The sequence below is a fragment of the Vidua chalybeata genome, chromosome 3 (genome assembly GCF_026979565.1).
Source record: "Vidua chalybeata isolate OUT-0048 chromosome 3, bVidCha1 merged haplotype, whole genome shotgun sequence".
Classification (NCBI taxonomy): Eukaryota; Metazoa; Chordata; class Aves; order Passeriformes; family Viduidae; genus Vidua; species Vidua chalybeata.
In genome coordinates this window covers 84315624-84335723 of record NC_071532.1, presented here as the reverse complement: position 1 = coordinate 84335723, position 20100 = coordinate 84315624, and the positions used below count along the sequence as shown (strand labels likewise).

The window sequence follows — 20100 nt, the reverse complement described above, 5'->3', positions numbered from 1 at the left end:
TAAATTTTAAGTGAGACTTCTTGTAATAAAAATCTACCAAGTGTAAGAGTGAGTATTTTGTGTCTGTAGTGTTTTATAGGGGGAAATAAAAAGGCAGATCAATAGGTTGCTAGTTGTTGAAGTATTTAAGACACATTGCAAAGAGTCTCACCATTCTTACCTGACTAGTAGTGGTTGTAACATAAAATAGTCATATGGGAAAAGATGTGTTAGTTTTGGTGCGTAATTCCTAGATCTTTTGACCCTTGAAATCAAATTTTATGATAGTAGCACTTCCTTTGAAGGCTGCCAGTCATTTTAATGATTATGGTCTTAAAGGTCAAGCAGTGGACATCAAGTATTCTGACTTTTTGAGATATTGAGCAAGATAAATTAAAAGCAAGGTGATTATGCAAAATAATGCTAGTATTTCTACTAGTAAGAGTAATGCTTCTTGAGCAAATGAGGGAATGTGTGAATGTGTCTTGGGATTTTCGAATACCAATTCTAAAGAATGGAATCTAACTGAAAGGATTTCTCCTGCTTCCTTATTTTGGCTATTGCTTGAACACTATCAGAACTTCGCTTTTCTCCTTCTGTTCCCCAGAGTTTAAAGGCTGAATAATGGGTGGGCGGGAAGTGCAGCTGAGATGTCTGCTGACTCAAATTGACCTCTATGCCATGTGATAAAGTGCTCAAGGAAGGGAAGAAAGGACAATGTTGGTTATGGTGGTGTTCAAAACAAGTGTTGTGGGTGCTGAAGCATAGCTTTTTAGGAAGTGGCTGGACAGCTGCCTGGCCATGGGAAGTAATGAAGAAATACTTTCTTTTCTTTTTTTCCCCCTTTTGTCTGCAGTTTTTGCTTCACTTATTAAACTGTTATCTCAATCTGCAAGTCTTCTCACCTTCCTGCTCTTTTCTCCCTGTTCTGTAGGAGAGGAGAGTGAATGAGCAGCTCTATGAGTGTTTGCCAGGTCAAACCAACACAGTCCTAAGCAAAAGATCAGGAGAGGGAAGCTTAAAGCTCTTCTGTAGGTCCCAGGAAAGTGTTCATACAATATATTGATATTGAAATGCAAATGGCTGCAGTTGCAGGAGTGGTCTAGGAGCACATCTGTCATACAAATGCACAAACTAACTGCTTGAAATGTTTTCCAACTCTTCAATGTGCCTTCTTGCTTTTGATGGTAATTATTTAATCTTTTAACTCCTTAGAGCTCTGAACTAGATGGACTTCAAAGTAGTAGTTTTAACAGTGGTGATGTACAGGGCTGGAATAAAATGATATCTATGTGTTTAGAGAATGAATAGTAGTTTCAAGTGAAAAATCCTAAGTGTCACCGTGAAAATTCAGGCCAGCATACTTTAACTGTCTCAACATGCCAGCACAGTTGAGAAACAATGGTGGTTAATAAATCAGCCTGATTCTGTTAGAAAATCCATTTGGCTGTAAATGGTAGTTTAGAAATCAAGAATATTGAACATACTCAGTTTTCCACCATTCTTAGATGGATATTTTTATCAGTTGGTTTTGCAAATCTCTGTATAATCATTTCCTAAGAGCTTGCATGCTACTGTTGTAGAGCCTGTGCTATATGAGGTATTTGTTGCATTAATATAAGATTGCCCTGCAGTTAATTTCAAGTTAAGTACAGATGCATGTCTTAAGAAGCTTTTAAATTGAGCAACTTCTACTGGTTTCTGTTGATGCTTCATCTGAGCCATAAAAATTATTCAAGATGCAAGCAAAAATCTTACTGCTAGTAAGCCAACTTTAGAAATTTTGTTTGTTGTATTGTTTCGGAGGTGGATGCAACATACAACTTTCTAGATACATCTGACTAGTTAATGTTTTGTGACATTATTTAGAAGTAGAAATCTGTGAATAAAATTGTTAACACTGGAAATTGTTAAAAGTGATAGATATTCTAGAGAGGCAGAGGTGAGCCTTTATTCAAGCCTCTTCGTTCACGTTGTCGGTATAGAATTATGCCAGAGAAAATCCTCACAGTATGTGGAATTTTGAAAATAATTTATTTATTTCCCCATTCCTTTTAGGACCAAGATGGGCTTCTTGGAACACTGGTGTTTTTATCTGCATCAGATGTGCTGGAATACATCGAAATCTTGGGGTTCATATATCAAGGGTCAAGTCTGTCAACTTGGATCAATGGACGCCAGAGCAAATACAGGTAAAATATCTTCAAATATGTTTCCAGTTTGGAAAGGATGTCAGGAGAACTTCTGAAAGGATTTGCATTTATCATGATGCCCCCCTTACATGTTTTACAGTCCTATTAGCTTTTGCATGTATCATACTTCTACTGTAGTGAGCCTACATTCATAAAACTCTCTTCAGAAGTTGGTTTACCTCTCATTTCTGTATCATTTTAGAGGTATTCTACCTTACCCCAGGGACTCTGAAAACTACTTCTTGGTTGTATTTGTAGAAAAAGTGTTGTAAGCTTTTTTAGTAAGGGACAGGACAGTAGCACTCGCATATCTGTGTGATGCCTGTTGGTGTTCTTTTGATGTATCAAGCACTGACTCTTCCAGGTATGTTCCAGTCTGAAGCCTCTTCCTGCCATCAGGCAAATTTTATTACTCTTTGTCTTCCTGGTCTGAAGAGCCATCCTGAGAGGTCAAAGCTTGTCTTTCCCTGGATGGGTTAGTTTACACTGCAAACAGGATCTATGTTGCTAGCTTTGTCCATCAAGTCTGGGCAGGCAGCCCTCCTGTGCCATGGTCATATCTCCCAAGACCTATGGTAACAGGGAGGTCTCCAAGTTAGAAACTTGTAATGTCATTTAAGCACTCCACAGTAGCATTCTCACTGTTTCAGAGTTTAAACTATTGACAGACATGAACTGTTTTCTACCACTTTTCCCCAGTGCATGCAGGAAATGGGAAATACTAAAGCAAGACTACTCTATGAAGCCAATCTGCCAGAGAACTTCCGAAGACCTCAAACAGATCAGTATCCTTTTTGTTTTGGCTTTCACATTGAAATGACTTTTAATGCAATTGAGATGTTATGAGTGTTTCAAGGAACTGCTACATTTGTCAGCTTATGCTATTTATTTCATTGATATTGTTGTATAAGAAATGACAGTGAAAGTTGAGAACAGTTCAGAAAAGATTTAAATCACTTCAGTCACAGCAAATCTACTTCGTAATGAGATTTGGCAAGCACCATTTATTTTTGCTTTCAGAAGAGGTGACTTCATAAATTTCTTGTATGTAGGAAGTTAGAGTGATATTGGAGAGCTCTTGAATATTTTCTTTGTCTTGAGTAACTGCCATCTGAAATTTAGAAGCATTTGATCAGCAAATAATGAGCTGAATGCTACAGTAAAATAAGCCATTGCATCTTACTCCAGTGAAGCATGGATTTCTTTCTCTAGGTGACTGCATGGGAATACATAAATAAACCCAAGGTCTCTGAGGGCTGCCAGTTGTGTTTGTGTGTGGTTATCATTGTGTACCTGGACAGGAAGGGTTGGAAGAAAAACCGTCTGCTGGCAATAAATAACTCACAAAATACCTTTACTGAATCACTAGGATAATAATGACATTAATTTAAATCTGGGATTTTTTTCTTGATTTAGTGAAGTTACTCCATAGGTAGGATTTGCTTCACCTGATCTTACTGTAACTCTTTAATTATAATGAGATCCTAAACACCTGCTCTTAAGGGAGCTGAGTCTTTGCCCAGCTACAGGAGCTGATAAACAGACTTAGTTGTAATTTGATCTAAATTTGCTGTATACAAAGATGATTCTGGTTCTTCTGTTTATTAGATACTGCACTTGATATGTTATGACAGAGGATTTCTTTTTTTGGAAGAATTAGACTCCTCATTAAAAAAATGCACTTGAGCAACACAGATACTTTTTTCATATTTTAGTAGCCTTTGCATTAAACATACGAAAAGAATCAGATAGCACCATAGTATTCTAGCTGTAATATTCTGTAACTTTATTTTAGCCGTATGATTGAAATATTTTGACTAAAACTTATCCCAAAATGGGTCTTGAAGATGTATATTTTTTTTGTTGAAGTTAACTTAAATTCACTGGTGCTACTGCAGGAGAAGTAATAATGCTTTAAGCTTTTCTTCTCAGATCAGACCAAAAGTCTAATTTTTAGACTTTGAAAATAATTTTTTTTCACACTGTATGCCTTGAATTAATTACGTACCTTTTTGAATAGTTGTGGACTTAGTTAACTGAATATACTTAATTGCCTGTGTTTTCTTTATTAACACTGCACTGCCATGAGAGGTAATTGCAACAATTTCTGCTTTATTTATCAGTTTTCCCATAACTTTGGCACCTACTTACCGACTTGGCATTCATGACGAGCTGTTGTGTTATGGATGTTTTTTGCCTTTTTTATTTGCCCATTGTATCACTACAAAATAGTAGTGATGCTTAGTATGTGTCATCAGTGTTCTGCTTGTGAATATTCTTCATTATTTTGGATAAACGTTGAAAATATTTTGCATGTGATGATCAATTTTGTATATGTTCATCTGTATTAGTGTTTAAATTCCTGTAGCAGTATAAATATATTCTAGTTTTAAGGTAGTAAAGTGGAGACACAGGAGGAATGTGTTTGTGGGATCTACCCAAAGTCTTCTGCTAAAGATCCCTCCTCATTTCTGCTTCTTAATCACAAGAGTGACCTTTCTAAGCCTTTTTTTTTTTTCTTTCCTGGTACTTGGCAGGGAAGAAAAAATTAATTTCTGTAATGTAGAAACTAACTTTCAGGATAATTATGATTTTTTTTTTGTATGGCAGCTTTAGTTTCCTGTTGAAAACTATTTTTTCCAACAGTAAATAATTTTTTCGCACTATTAGTACTAATACAATTGTACCTTCAAAGTGCTCAGGAAGCCCTTTGCAATTTATATAAATTCGGAAAGAAGTGGAAAGCAGTGTTTTGATTTTTGTAACTTTTATGAAATTGTCTTCAGGTAACATTTGCATACAGTTTGAAGCTATGATTTTTGACAATATAATTTGATGCACAGAAGAGACTGAGTGCTCTGAATTCAGTGTTAATCCTAGGACACAGTATGTGGCGCTTAAGGGTGTCCTTCCATCGATTGCGGAAAAATGCTTTGGAAGTTTGAGCCAACGAGTCTGAGCTTCCACAGTTACAATATCAGTTTTTGAATGGATAATCACATTGCTGGACAAAGTAGTTAAAATTTATTCTTCAGATCCTAGAGAGTCAGCTTTACTAAATGGAAAGAATTCACACTGCTTTGGATGAGCTGCTTTATGAAGCTGAGAGAATAATTGAGGAAAACTAGCTGTCTTTTTTGCATTTGAGCTATTCAGTTGTCAGTTCTGGTTTTCTACAGCAATATGCTTGCTGCTACTTCCATCTTTGCTTCAATATCTTTTTATCACTAGTTGTTTTGGCTTTTTTTCCCCTTCCACAGGGATGTTTGTTTTAACAGGAGACTCTCATGGAGGACTTAGTGATCTTGGAGAAGTGTTTATGATCAGCATTTGATAAATGGTATAACATGCAAATCAGAGAACAGGTACATATATTTCATCTCTTTTATGAAGAAAAAGTATTTTTTCCCAAGTTAAGATGGTAAACTATAATTATTTGCCACATATGAGTACCATTGTTCAAGTATTTTCAGTCCTACAGCCATGTAGATTATAAATACCAGGTGAAAATACCCTAATTGTGAAACACTGAGTTACTTATATATACTTATATATACTTATATATATATATAAGTATATACTTATATATACTTATACTTATATCTTTCTCATATTGTTTTCTTCAGAGATTAAACTGATTAATTTTGTGTAGTACAAAGAAGCTCACTTTGGGCACTGCAGCAGCAGTTGTTCTGTGTAGAGTGGTTGATATTACTATTTATATGAATGCATATCTTCCTTAAACTACCTACTTCAGAGCTGTGGAATTTTTCATCAGGGATAAGTATGAAAAGAAGAAGTATTATGATAAAAATGCAGTTAATGCCTTCAATGTAAGTAAACACTTTAACCAAGAACTGACACCTTTTTTTGAAAGCTATGTAAGAGAAATGTAGCAAACATTATGCGTGTTAAAATGTCTTTTACATTTGAAAACCATTTGACTCAGAGTTAAGTGCTTTCTTCTCTATATTTTGAAGACTATTCCTAGGTTCCTTAAGTTTTACCTACACTGTCTATTCCATTTACATCAGCAAAGCATTATGATCCAACAGGTGTCTTATTTATGATGCTTTATATTGTGGTTTTCACTTATGGGTATTTCTTTAACGGTATAGTTTGAGTCTTTTTTATTTATCTTTTTCCATGTTACAAGGGTAAGATAGGATTGCAAATTATGGTGACATAAATGGTCTTCCCTCATTCTCTGTAAACCTTGATGAGAAATCCTAGGGTGTTTTGAGCCCTTCTTCTGCTGAATTCCAGGCTGTTGCTTGTGGTGAGGTGCACTGTAGTAGCAAACACAGGCAGTACAATGAGCCTGCCATTAAATCCTGTAGCTGTGTGTTCACTACAGTAAGTTGGTGAGTGCTTCTCTGGCAAAGGAGTTTCGAGAATTTGCACCTTTACTGAAGTTCAGCGTCTTCTTAGGTTTGTTTGTTTGTTTTTTTGATACATCTGTATCTGGGATACATCATCTAGTTCATGCACTTTTCATCCTATAGTTCTATTTATGTTTAAACATACACAGCTGTGTACCTGCTTTATTTAAGTATGGCCTGACATATAGCTTTACTACTCTGCCTTAATAGGCAGTGAACTTTTACAGGGACAAGTGCAAGTGTAGGTGTAAAGCATGAGAGCTTATGCTGCATTTCCCATTTGAGAAAGTGGATCTTTGAACAATGGTTTTGTTTTAGAAGGGTTAAAAAAAGCAAACAGAAGAGTATTTCAGTAAGTACTGTTGACCTGGAGGAAAATTGCTTCTCTTAAGATGTAAGATACAATTTGGTTTGAATTACAAATGGGTTGCCCTTCTTTACTTTTATTCCAAAATAGAAACTAGAAAGAAGAGTTTAAAATTATACTTCTTAAAAAAGTTTTAAAGACACTCAAGATCTTTCTAAATAGAGAACCTTGGTGTCTAACGTAGCAGTTCACTCCTGCCTTAATATGTTTGAAGGAGTAATCAGCTTTATCATATTGCAGAGTAAGATGAATCACTTACCTGCCATAGCAGCAAGGATAGCATCCAGACAAGCTGAAGAGATACATATATGTTACTGCTGAGTACTTTCTTCCTGTGTGGGCTTTTCTTTCGTTGACTCGTATAAACGGCATGATCTTTCTGAGAACAAAATCTGATAGTAAAATATTTTAGCAACAGGTGAGTCATACACTTTCAGAGTCGCCTGTGTTTGTTAAAGACTACAAGGCATCAGGTTTGAGGTGGACAGTCTGTAGCCACAGTTATGGCAGATGCTAAAAGTACACAATAGTAAATGAGCTGGACTAGCGTAGCACCTCCTGTTGTCTGATGCTTGTGCTGGGTTATCCTCCCTGGCTCCGGCCCTGGCCCAGCTCACGTGTGCCTATTGTGCTGCACCTGCTGTTCAGTGATAGTTTTTCTGCTGGGCCTGGGCCTGACAAGGAACAAGAAGAAAAGGTGAAGCTGAGCCTCCATTCTGCTTGTCTGGTACTCTGCATTTCTGCTTTTCCGGAAAATTTCTTTGCTCTACTTACTTTTGCAAAGACCATCTTGTACCCTATTTTTAATCAAAATTAGTATTCTTGGTGGGACACATGAGCTTTTTAGCACACTTTTTGTTGTCACCTTTGAAATGGAAATGCCTTCAGCTTGGATTAGGACTAATTTAAGTTAGAGATGCATATGTAGATTGTCTTTTGGTAAAATGAATCCTTTCTAGGTACAAGCAGATGATACAGAAGTGCAGAAAGAGGTTTGCAATGCCTAAGGTATTTTTTCTTAGTGGTAATTTCACTGAAGTGGCATGTGAAAATTTAAGGGGCTTTCCCAGATTTCATCCACTGTTGCAAGTTGCTTGTGGTAAAAGCTTCCTGTAGCATAAAAGTTGTTTTAAATAGATTATTTTAAAACATGCAGTACAGTATTTCTCTTTGTGTGATTTTTGTGGGTTCATAAGCTTTTCAAGTTTGTCTACATCTCTGTGTTTGTATTCTGTGTTTTGAAGCCCAGGAGTATATATCAAGGTTCAGTTTTTGACTGTCAGGATTCATTTGTTACAATGAGTTACAAATGTATTTTTTTGCAAATTTTTAATTTTTTTATTAAGTATAGAAGATCTTTTCTTTTCTGACAAGACTGTTGTATTACTAAGTTTGATTTTTAGGGTTGCACAGTATAATAGCAAAGTTAGCTAGTGCAGAGTTAGTGCTAGCATGCAGACTAAAAATATGTAAGTATGATTTTTTTTTTCATGGTTCACTAAAAAGTGATGAAGGATAAAGCTGTGGGCAAAAAAGGCATCTGTGATTTTATTGGCTAGTTACATTTTAAATAGAATAGTGCATTTAAGTAAAAATCAAATATGCATTAGAATAATCTAATGCTGACTGAAAGCAACTGGACTTTAAAAATCTTTTCAATCTATTAAAATGCATATTATCTCAGTTTTCTGATGCATCATTTTTGGAAAAATGTGAGATGCTTGTTCTGTATCACTGTTTAGGACTAAATGTGTGGTATAATTTACTCAGCTGTTTTAAGTGGATTATCAATAAATAGTTACTCTCATTTTCTTGCTTAGACCCAGCACAGGCTTGTGGCTAATTTACAGAAATTAGCTCAGAGGCTAATACCCTGGAACAATGTGTGTATATTTGTCCTGTGAATAACACATGAGATGTGGTATTGTTTATTGGAAAGAACTGGTTTTGTTCTTTGAAAAATCAGCTTAGGAGCAGCAATAGCTATTGGCAAGTAAATGTATTTTAAATATCTTCAGCATAATACTGTTGTCGTGGAATTAATTTTCTGCCTGACCTCATTCTCAATTTTTAGGCATAAGTTATGAATGATGTAAAGTACAGCATAGAATCCAGTAAATTGAACTTCACATAGTAGTGAAACAATTAGGGCATCTTTATAAATGGTGCATCTAAGATACAGTAACAAGAACAGTTTCCTGTGCAATATGCTGTGCTTTTTGACTGAATTTATTCTTGAAAGCTTCTAAAATGCAAGTGGGAGCTTGCATTGCTTCTGTAGTTAACAACAGACAGTTTTGCTATAGTTCAAGTCACAAGAGGTGATTTTGGATGATAAAACTATCCTTCAGGTAGTACAGACATGAAACTGGGAATACTGTTCCACTTCAGAATTGTACTTGATCATCACTTTGAAGCACCCATAAATCCTTTTATATTCATCATAGGGTTTTTTTGTACACAGCAATCCTAGAACTAAAGGGTAAAGTTTGCAGAACTGTTTGGTCTATAACCATCTTAGTCCTGAAGACTGTTAAACCTTTTGTTTGCTTTGGACTCTCATTAGAAATTGCTTATGCTCCTTTAGTTTATTGTCTCCTGGAACACTCTTGAAAGAGCACAGCTTACAATTAGACAAACACCTTTCCCCAGGAGTCTGAACTTGTATGCTTAAATAAATGACTTGATGGACCTTTTCAGAATGATTGCAATAAATAGAAGTGAGGAAAATATGAGCCATGGAGAAATGCTCTGGAGTGTGGGGTTTTATGAAAGTAATATCTAAACAGAGTATTCATCTTGACTGACAATCTCTGTATTGAGTCCCAAATATTTACCAGAGCTATGCATCTGGTTATGTGGAGGAACAGATGTTAATGAGGTTCATGATCTTAGATGCAGTGGCCAAGAGAAGTGGCAAATCCTTGTTTTAGGTTTTGTGGAGTTACTAAGGATCTTCAAAAATTACTGGCCTAGAGGACTCTTTCAGCTTTGAAGTAGATGATTACAATTTATCAATAAATAAAGAGGAAATGTGTAATTTTTAGAACCAAGCTTTCAGAAAGAGTAAAATCTGTCTAGAACATGTTGTTCTAGAATATGCAGTAAGAACTGCTGGGGTTACTCCTTGAGACACAGGACTGCACTAAAGAAGTTTTTTGTGATTCACAACCCTAATAATTGAATTTGACCCTGTCTGTATGCTGCTAAGTTAAAAGTTTACTAAAGTTGCACAGAGATTCAGGAAATCAAGCTTAAAGCAGGGAAAGTGAATAAAAAAAAAAAAAAGCACCTCCCCTTTAATGTAAAATAAAACCTGTAAAAAGACAATCTTTCTTCAACTGTTGTTTTTTTTATGACCCTTTATGGCATATAAGTAATGAGGAAAAGCAGTGAGGTCACTGTGTTGAGTGAGGATAAAGGTTAGCTATGTAGGTATCATCATAAACAATCTCTACAGCTTTTAATAAAAATAAGTATATAGGAGAATGCATATAGGAATCACTTTATTCAGGCTGGATGATGATTCAGCTGAAGTAGATTTCAAATACTTTCAGTCTCAAAAATTTTGAACTGGTACAATCTATTCCACTATCCTGACAATGTTTAGAGAATAGAAAACGAAGTTTCTGTATTTAAGAAAGGGTATGAATTATGTATGGAGCAGAAGTTTCATGTAACTCTTAAGTTCACTGAAGGAAAAGAATTATGGGTCTACATTTTACATGTTTTCCTAAGACATTGTGTATAATTTAAGAAGTTTGAAGTTAGGCAACTGGCTAAAATGTGCTGTGCATTTAGAGATTGTGATGACACACTTTCCAGAAAGTTATCTTAAAGGAGATGAAATCTGTAATACATTTACTGCACTAAAATATGTTAGGTAGGCATCTTAAGATATACAAATTTGGGTATGAAAGGGCACATGAACACTTCAGTTTCTAGTAGCCAGCATTCAGAAGCATGCAGTCATTATTGTGGAGGGAGTGGTTACCAGTTACCTCTCGCAAAAGTGCAGTAAACTTACTGGGGTTTTTCGTGGTCTATGAAAAACTTCGGAATCAAGTGATAGGAAGTGTTTTTAAAATATGCTAGTCAAGATAGGCATCAACAGGGGGCACTGAATTCCCTACAAGAATTATGACTTGAAGGCAGGGATAGGGAAAGCAGGGTAAATTATTTTCAAGATAATTTTGTTAGAAATGGGTTAAATTACAAAATAGCAGAATAGCTAGGGTTGGAAGCAACCCTTGGACATCATCCTGCTCCAAGTAAGAATCATCTAGAACAGGTTGTTGAGTCCCCTATAGAATTGAGTTTTGAATATCTCCAGGGCTGGAGACTCCAAGACCTCTCTGGGGGACCTGTTCCAGTATTCAATGACCTCCAGAGTAAAAGAATGAAAGAAATTTATTCTTATGTTTCAGTGGAGTTTCCTCTGTTTCAGTTTATGTTCAGTGCCTCTTGGTCCTGTTTCTGAATGTCAAAGGCAACAGTCTGTCTGGTTTAGTCTTTGTTCCCTGCTCATTCCCCACCCTCCAGTTTTCTTTCCTCCAGACTAAACAATCTGAACTCACTAAGCCTTTCCTTGTCTGAAAGGTGCTCCAGTCCTTTAATCATCTTAGTGTGTCTTTGCTGGACTTGCTTCAGTGTGCCCTTGTCTCTCCTGTACTTGTGAGCCCAGAATTGGCCATGGTGCAAGCTCACATCCAGCTTGTCCACCAGGACCTCCAGGTCCTTTTTTGCAAATCTGCTTTCCATCCACTTGATACTGACCCCATACTGGTGCATGAAGCTACTGCACCACCATATGGTGCAAGGCTTGGCGCTTTCCTTTGAACATCAGGTGACTCCTCATGGCCCATCCTGTTAGTGGTGCCCTGAATGGCAGTACACCTCTATTAGTGCATGAACCACTCCTCCTGTTTGTACCCTTTGCAAACCTGTACTCTGCACCACTGCATGGCTTATTACTGAAGAAGTTAAATAGTGTTTGCCCTAGTATCAGTGCCTGGGTGTACCACAAGTGACAGCCCTTCAGCAGCACTTTGCCAAGCAGTGGAATAAATGAAGGAGTTGGAGAAGCCAGACTGGATTTTCAGTAAGCCAGCTGCATTCCCAGTAGCTCCTACATGCAGAGTCTTGTTTTCCCCACTTCCATAAGTACTTCACACAGCTGGACCACATAGCTACAAGTTGCTATGTCCAAGTAAACAAAACTTTGCCAAAGATGAAATCTCTAGTGACTACCTTGCCAGTTTAACATGGATCATGAAAATGTAAATGATCTTGCATGCAGCCAAGCAAGCCACTTAGGGGAAAAGAAGGTGTTCTGAAGTGCAGGGAAATTCTCACTAAATTTTCCCTGGAACAAATGCAGAAAACACTGGTTAGGCTGGACAGGAGAAATGGAGGGCAATTCAGTAAGAGATTAAAAGCATCTGCTTTGTTTACCTAGTGTCAACATTTAACTAAGCCATGGTGACTCTCTCTAATATCTCAGAGAGGTGGTTATCAAAAGGAGAAAATAAATAACCTAAAAAAAAGTGGGCAGCAATAGGTGTGGATGTTCTGGGTTAGAATTGTGAAAAAATATGTTTTTCTAAAGTCTATTAAATATATCTGTATTTCCCAGAACAGTGTATAATTGCATCTATGTTTGATGTAAATGTTACAAACATCTATAGCTTTCCATGTGTTCAGAACTACAACTGGCTTGTGCATAAGCATCATCTATTCCTATAATTAGGATGGTAACTCTGAAGAGATAGGGGAGTGCTGAGTGTGTTCACAATATTGACAGAAGAGCAGTACTGGCTTCTTTCATAGCCAACCACTGCTCTGCTTTGTGAAACACAGGATTCTGGATCTCTCTTACGGGTGTCCAGTGTTACAGCATAGAATAGGGGAGCGTTGTGGTTTCACCCCAGTCAGCAGCCAAGGGCTACACAGCTGCTCGCTCACTCTGCCACCAGCAGGATTGGGAAGAAAATTGAAAAGGGTAAAAGCCAGAAAACTTGTGGGTTGAGATAAAGACAGCTTAATAGGAGAACAAAAGCCATGCACACAAACAAAGCAAAATAAGGAATTAATTCACTGCTTCCCAATGGCAGGCAGGTGTTCGGCTGCTTTGTGTAATGATGACTTGGCAACAAAGGGCATCACTCTGAATGTCCCCCTTCCTCCTCCTTCCTCACTCTTGGAATACTGAGCATGATGTCCTGTAATATGGAATCCCTTAGGTCAGTTTGGGTCACCTGTCCAGGCTGTGTCTCCTCCCAACCTCCCATGCAGCCCCAACTTCCTTGCCAGGCTGGCAGTACGAAAAGCAGAAAAGGCCTTGGCTCTGTGTAAGCTCTGCTCAGCAATAACAAAAACATCTCTATAATTAATCAACCCTGCATTCAGCACAAATCTAAAACACAGCCCTGTACTAGCCACTTTGAAAAAAATTACTTCTACCCCTACCAAAACCAGCATAGGGAGACAATTTAATAATTTAAAAAAATGCCTTGCCAGTTAGCCTTAACTTCCAAAAATTCATGGGTAAGTGTTGTTAATAGTACATTAGTATTCTTATGCTCCTTTCAGTATTCCAAGAATAGACCTCTTAAAAATATCAAGCAATTGGTTTGTGTGTTTATATCCATCTACTAGCAGTCTATAATTGCTACTGCTTTAGGATAAATTACTGATTTTAGTATTGTTAACATTTGTTGGAGATACGTAGTAATAAAGGCAAAAGTCTGCTGAAATAAGAAAAACATATGTAGCAGCTAAACTTAAAACCTGTCAAATGAAAGCAGAATAGTCCTCTTCATTTAGGCAAATTCCCTGCATATTGTGTGTGTATAAACTGGCCACTCGAGGGCACTTTTGTATTTGGTTCTGCTCTGGACTTCCTGAGTGGTTTGATAATGCACTCATTCTTTAATGTCTTGAATCTTCTGTGTGATAGCAGCCTGCATTTCATATTTAAAGGGAAGCTTAGTGTAGACTTACAGAGCTTCAACTTGAATCTTTTTTTATAAAAGGTTGAATAATGACATGCATTACATCAATGCTGGATTTTGGAAAAAGTACAAATAAAAGCAGGTGAAAACTTTATGAAGTACTTACACCTTAGTGACCGATGGTGTTGACTGTTACGTAGCATCACAAACATGTCAGTACAAACTAAACTAAACTAAAATCATTCTTAGTTTTTGTTATGTTTTCTGGTAACTTCATTTAGTTTTTGTTTAAATCTTACTTTTTTTTACTTGGAATAGTAGTCTGGTCAACAGAGTACATTAAGACATTAAGTAGGGCCAACTACTGTTTGTATTGTTGCTTTTACACAAACTGTTAGTATATATTTGGGTAGTGCCACCACTAAGTAATAACAGATAATACAAAAGTGTTTTAGGGAGGAAAATGGGGACAGGTAACACATTTACATGTAAAAGGGGCTGGGAACTGGACTAATACTGTAAATCTGCAGATTCTTTCTTTTCTGATCTTACAGCTTTTGTGCACCAAAGGGTTTCTCACTGAGCACAGGTGAAATCTTACAGTACTGTTGCATGTGTATGTAATTTCTTGCTCAGCACTAAAGGTACGAGATGCTTTAAAGAGAATATTGAATTTCATTATGCAAAATGGTTATTTTTGCTGTAACCTCTTTATAGAAAGGAGTCCTAAAACACAAACAATGGAAGAAAAATCAAGAATTACTAAAAAATAAATGACTGCAAGTGTTATGGTCTGAAATGCAATCAAAATTTTGTGAAAAAAAGAGAAATGTGGAAACTTAAGAAACAGCTCCTTGCCATCATTCTTTGTTTTAGGCAATTCTGAATTTCTTAATCAAAATATGTCACTACTAAAAGTTAAAATGATGTATTCATATGCTACTTGTCATTCTGCAGTACATTGGTAATGTGCAAAATCACCCAACTTTATTCTTTTTCTGGCAGTATGTATGATTAGTTGCAGAGGTCACCATTTGGTGCTTTAAGGTGCCAATAATCAAAGAAGTCTTTAGTTGACTGCTTTTTAGAGCATAGTGCAAACATGTTGTCAGAGTAGATCAGTGTGTATTTTTCCACTTGGGTTCTGGAATAGGGTTGAGAATTGCTGTTTGGATTTTCATGGAGAAATTTAGGTATCTGTCAACCAGCATTGCCAGATCTTTTTCCCCCAGGGAAATTGTCCAGTCACTCATCTCAAAGAGTCCCAAGTGCAAGACCTGGAAATTCACAAGAGCCTTGTACTGTTGGCTGCGGGCCGTTGCTCCAGCCTGTCCAGATCCCTCTGTGGAGTCTTCCTGTCCTTCAGCAGATCAGCACTCCTGCCCAGCTTGGTGACATCTGTAAACTGAATGCTGGTGCATTCCATCCCCTCATCCACATCCTGCATAAATAAAGATACTAAACAGGACTGGCCTCAATACTAAACCCTGGGAAACCCCAGTAGTGACTGACCAGTCTTTGGTTGTGACTCCATTCACCACTGCTCTCTGGGCCCAGCCACCCAGCCCCTGTGTACCCAGAGAATAGCACACCTGTCTAAGCCATGAGCAGCCAGTTCCTCCAGGAGAATGCTCTGGAAAATGATGTCAAAGTCTTTGCAAAATTCTAGGTAGACAAAATTTACGTGTTTAGCTTTGTCTAGCCGCTCAGTTTGATTTGATCTTTTCATTCAGCTTTCCTTATCTGGTGCAGCCTGGTAGATTACAAATTCAACATGATGCAGTGGTGATAAAGCTGTTGAGCAGCACAACCTTGTACTGTTGCTTTCATTATATAAACTTAATCTGTTCTTTATACATTGTAATGTGTTTTCTCTTAAAGATTAGCTTCAGTCATATGTCTTTTGTTCTCTGGCTTAGTTGAATATTTGCGTGTGTGAAGGGTGCTTTCAAATGCTCTTTTTTTGCCTGAAGTGGTTGTCTTTAAACATTATGCTTGGGCATTTCTCAACTTGTACATCTTGTTCCATATCCCAGGCTAGACAGCAACTGCTTTTCACTCTGTCTCACAGCTCTGACAGCTTGCATGACACTTCTTCATTAGTTCTATGATTCCATTACTTGATTGGCAAAACTATAATAATTGCTTTCAGGCCTTCATAGAATTACCTTCTTCTAGGTTAGATAATCCTTTATATTATCAAGAGGATGTGAAGATTAAGAACTATTATGGGAGGTTGAAAATTGACAAACACCTATGGTGCTGATTTTCCACCTAACTCCCAAATGAAATTCTGCCTTCCGTATTCTGGGTGGCAAGTAGCTGTTAGCTGCTGTTCACCTGTGAGGGCTATCAGGCTTAAATTCTCCTAAAATCTGAAGTATACAAAAGAATGAAAAAACCCCAAACCCAAACCAAAAATCCCACTTGTTAGCAGCTTGAAAGATCATGATTCATTATCAGAATTTTACACATTTTTATCTAATTGAAAACTCAAAAGCATGACGTTAGAGTACATAGTTCAGTATATTGTGTAGTTACCTAATAATTTTTCAGACATAATTTGGTTACAATGTGGTGCAGTCATAATGAACAGGATCCCAATGTTCCTATAGCAACAGAATGCTACTGTTTGTGAAACTGCATCATTGCAGCAGATGTATCCATAACTCTGCTAATAACCCGAGGATTTTAAAACAGTAAATTTAAAAATGAGAATTCTGTTTCATATTTCTGCAGGTAAAATTTGGTTTTAAAATGAAACCTTATAAATATCTTTCCTGCAGCTGTGCACCACCTTCCAGCATAGACATAGTTTTTGACTTCGTAAAAATACTAAATATATAAATTCTATGAATATTCCAGCTGTATTAGTAAAGAAATTGGTAGGATTTTCTGTAAGAAATATGGGGTATTTAGACACAAGATATGATGGGGGTTTTTTTATCAGCTTTCAGTTTTCATTTAGTGCAAGCTACTTTTTTAAAACTAAATAAAAACATGTCATTTAAATTGCTTATTTTGGTCAAACATAATGATCTACTCTGTTATAGCTTCAATTCTTTCTAAATTTTCCTTCTAGATAATAGAGGTGATACAAAATAGTGTAGAAGTGTCAGCTTTATAGCTCTGAATATCTTCTACATATTTGGAAAATGTATTTCAGTTGCATTTTTATAATAACAGAAATAGAAAGATAATGTTTCCATTACAGTAATCAGCTATGCATTAAAAAATTTGATAGGAAGATGTATGAAAATGCCTTTAGAGAAATCCTATTTTTTTGAGCAAATTGTATCTGTTGCATATTTAACTTACACCTTTTGGAGAGTTCTGGAAGTCCAGTGGTGTTAATAGCAAATTTACATACCAATTCCTAGAAAAGAAGTGTCACATGTCTGAGAATCTTCAACCTGCTGCTGAGAAGTGGTTTTATATTAACCCTAAGCTCTTTATGTACTTGGAAGGTTCTTAGAGAAGAGTTAATTAGAACTTGAATTAATGTATAACTTTCAGAGTTATTTTGCATTCCTCTTAATAAAAATATTCTGTTGCATTGAACGAGAACAAAGGCACTCTCTTCTCTCCCCCTCCTCTGGGGCAGTCTGCCTTCATGCTTCAGGACATTAATATTTCAGTAGTTACACTGTATAAAAATTGAACAATAGGTGTAACCTAATTATTTTTCTTAGGCCTCTGATATGATCTTATCCAGGTTCATTTTCTTATATTCTGTCCTAGTGAATTTCATTTTAAGTCACACTATCCTACTGAAACATTTCCTTTAAATACTGTACCCAGGAAAAAAAAAAAAAAACACCTTTGTCTCCTCTTTATGTTTCTTCTGTGTCGTGTAACCACTACCATCAATATTACTGAGGAAAAAAAAAAGAATGAAAATCATGTCTCTTAGTGGTCTCTACTGCCTCCCTTCCCAGCTGTTCTTGCTTATTTTCTTTCTCATTTCTTTCCTCTGTTTTGTACAGATATCATCTGATGCTGCTCAGCCTTTGGCATCTTCTCCTTCTCTGCAAGCTGCTGCTGAGAAGAGCAAAGCAGAGGTATATTGGTTTTGGGTGTAACTCTTACCAGGTTACTGCTTTGCACAAATGTTTACATCCCTATAGAGTAATTTCACTGAGGTAACTTGAGAGTTTGAATTGTTGTTAATACTTCACACATTTGAAATACATCTCTCCTTTTGTCTTGGACTAGCTAAATGAAAAGACCCAATACAACGGCAGAGTATGTGTGTGGTTCTTCCTTCTTGGTGTTTATATGTCAAAATTCTGGTTCTCTTCTGATTTAATGTCACAAAACTGTGGAAAAACCACTTAATTCCCAGCTAATAGGTGTGAGTGATACTGTCCTGTCTCATCAGGAATAATTTCTGATACCTTTTTTGGTATTACTTGCTTATTCCAGGTTATAAATTATCAGTATTGTTCCAGCCATTTAGTTCATTCTCCTTGGAGATGAATATAGAATTAATTTGACTCACACTGGTTTTAATATCTCTTCTGGCTGGGATATGAGTGTATGCTAACACATTTACTGTTTAGATGGATCTTTGAAAATCAAAACACACAAGCAAGTAGTAGATCAGACATCATTTATATCAACTTTCAGTAAATGTTGCAATTTGCAGCAATAATGAAATGCATATTTAGAATGTGAATATCCAGTGTTAGCTTCTTTTAGATACTTCACTTTAAATTGAGATTATACAATATATGAAATAATTTCTGATGTGAACATAAATCAAGCTTTTTCCTTCTAAATACAAAAAAATTGGACAGAAGTTATAAATTATTTTAGTTCAGCTATATTTAAACGTTAATTAAAATTTAAATGTCAGTGTCATGGACTTAGACCACAAGCCTTGTTGAATTTGTCATGTGTTTTAAGTTGTACCAGGAGTAGCAGCAGCCACTAAGAATGAAACTTGCTTTTACTTTATTTACCTCTATTGGTGCATTCACATTTGAAAGTTCTTCTGTATAACTAGTATGCCATGTTATTAGGAATGAAACTTGGAAAAAGATCAATAATCTTTGTTTAGAATTTAAGATCAGTATAAAGTCAATTTAATTTTATTATCTTCATAGTGCTTTTTGACTGCTTTTGCAAGTAATGAAGCACTTGAAGTTCTGGCATGAATGCAACATCTGAGAAATTTTTTTATTTAGTCTGAATTCATTTTTATCTAATGGAGCTGAGGCAGAAAGCTTGAATATTGAAATCAGGAAGTGTGAAGATGAAGGACTTTCAAGTGAGTTTTCAAGTCTACAGTGAAAATTAAATAAATTAAAATAAAGTTGGTAGGAATCAAGACTGTTTCTGTAGACTATGTGAGGTGTGGAAATAGAAACACAGGAAAACAGTTTATTTTAAGTATTAATATATTCACTACTAAGCTTTCAGAGATTTGTTAAGGGCAACAAGAGGCATATATTTATATCTGGTCACCTTTACGGAGTGTTTGCCATATGAAACTAGCTGCAAACCCTCCTTGTTCTTGAATCCTTGAAAAATAAATGTTTCCAGATACTTTTTACTCCAGAAGTGAGGTTACTTTGACAAAACTTACTTTAAAAAAATGTTGAAGTCAAACTGGAAATCAGGACATACTGAAAAAAATGCAAAAAACTTTAACTCTGCTTTCCCTTAAACATATTCATGGAAATTTAAGTTACTGTGATTGAAAAGTAAGAGTACCTATATGACACTTCAAACAACCTTTCCTGGGAGGAGAGGAGTCAAATCATAGAATTGTAGAGCCATAGAATAGTTTGAGTTGGAAAGGCCCTTAAAGATCATGTAGTTCCATCCCCCTGCTACGAACAGGTCCACCAACCAGGGACCAGGTTGATCCACAGCCTCCCTGGGAAATCTGTTCCAGTGCCTCACCATCCTCACAGTAAAAAAAAAAAAATCTAATTAAACCTAAACATATCTAATCTAAACCTGCTGTCTTTCAGTTTAAAGCCATTCCCCCTTCTCTTGTCACTGTCCTGACAGAGTCCTTACCTTTTGTTCCTGAAGCCCCCTTTAGGTACTACTATAGGAAGACTGCTATAAAGAGTCCCCAGAGTCTTCTTTCTTCTCCAGACCCATACAACCTCAATTTTCTCAGCTTGTCTTCAGAGAGGGGTGCTCCAGCCTCCAGTCATTTTTGTGGCCCTTCTCTAGGCTGCAGTGGGTCGCTGTCCCTCTGATGTTGGGAG

General features: G+C 36.5%; 1 protein-coding gene across 3 annotated transcripts in view; it reads left to right on the top strand.

Moving 5' to 3' along the window:
- The window catches only part of SMAP1 (small ArfGAP 1), a 90565-nt gene that overhangs the window by 24977 nt on the left and 45488 nt on the right, over positions 1-20100 (top strand). For 2 of the 3 annotated variants that reach the window (XM_053938069.1, XM_053938068.1), the window contains exons 2-4: positions 2038-2171; positions 2871-2956; positions 5929-6004. In XM_053938069.1, coding sequence (XP_053794044.1) covers positions 2038-2171; positions 2871-2956; positions 5929-6004 — 296 coding nt within the window. Of the gene's footprint in view, positions 1-2037; positions 2172-2870; positions 2957-5928; positions 6005-17859; positions 17935-20100 lie in introns of all 3 variants that reach the window. The other variant, XM_053938067.1, reaches the window with a different exon arrangement.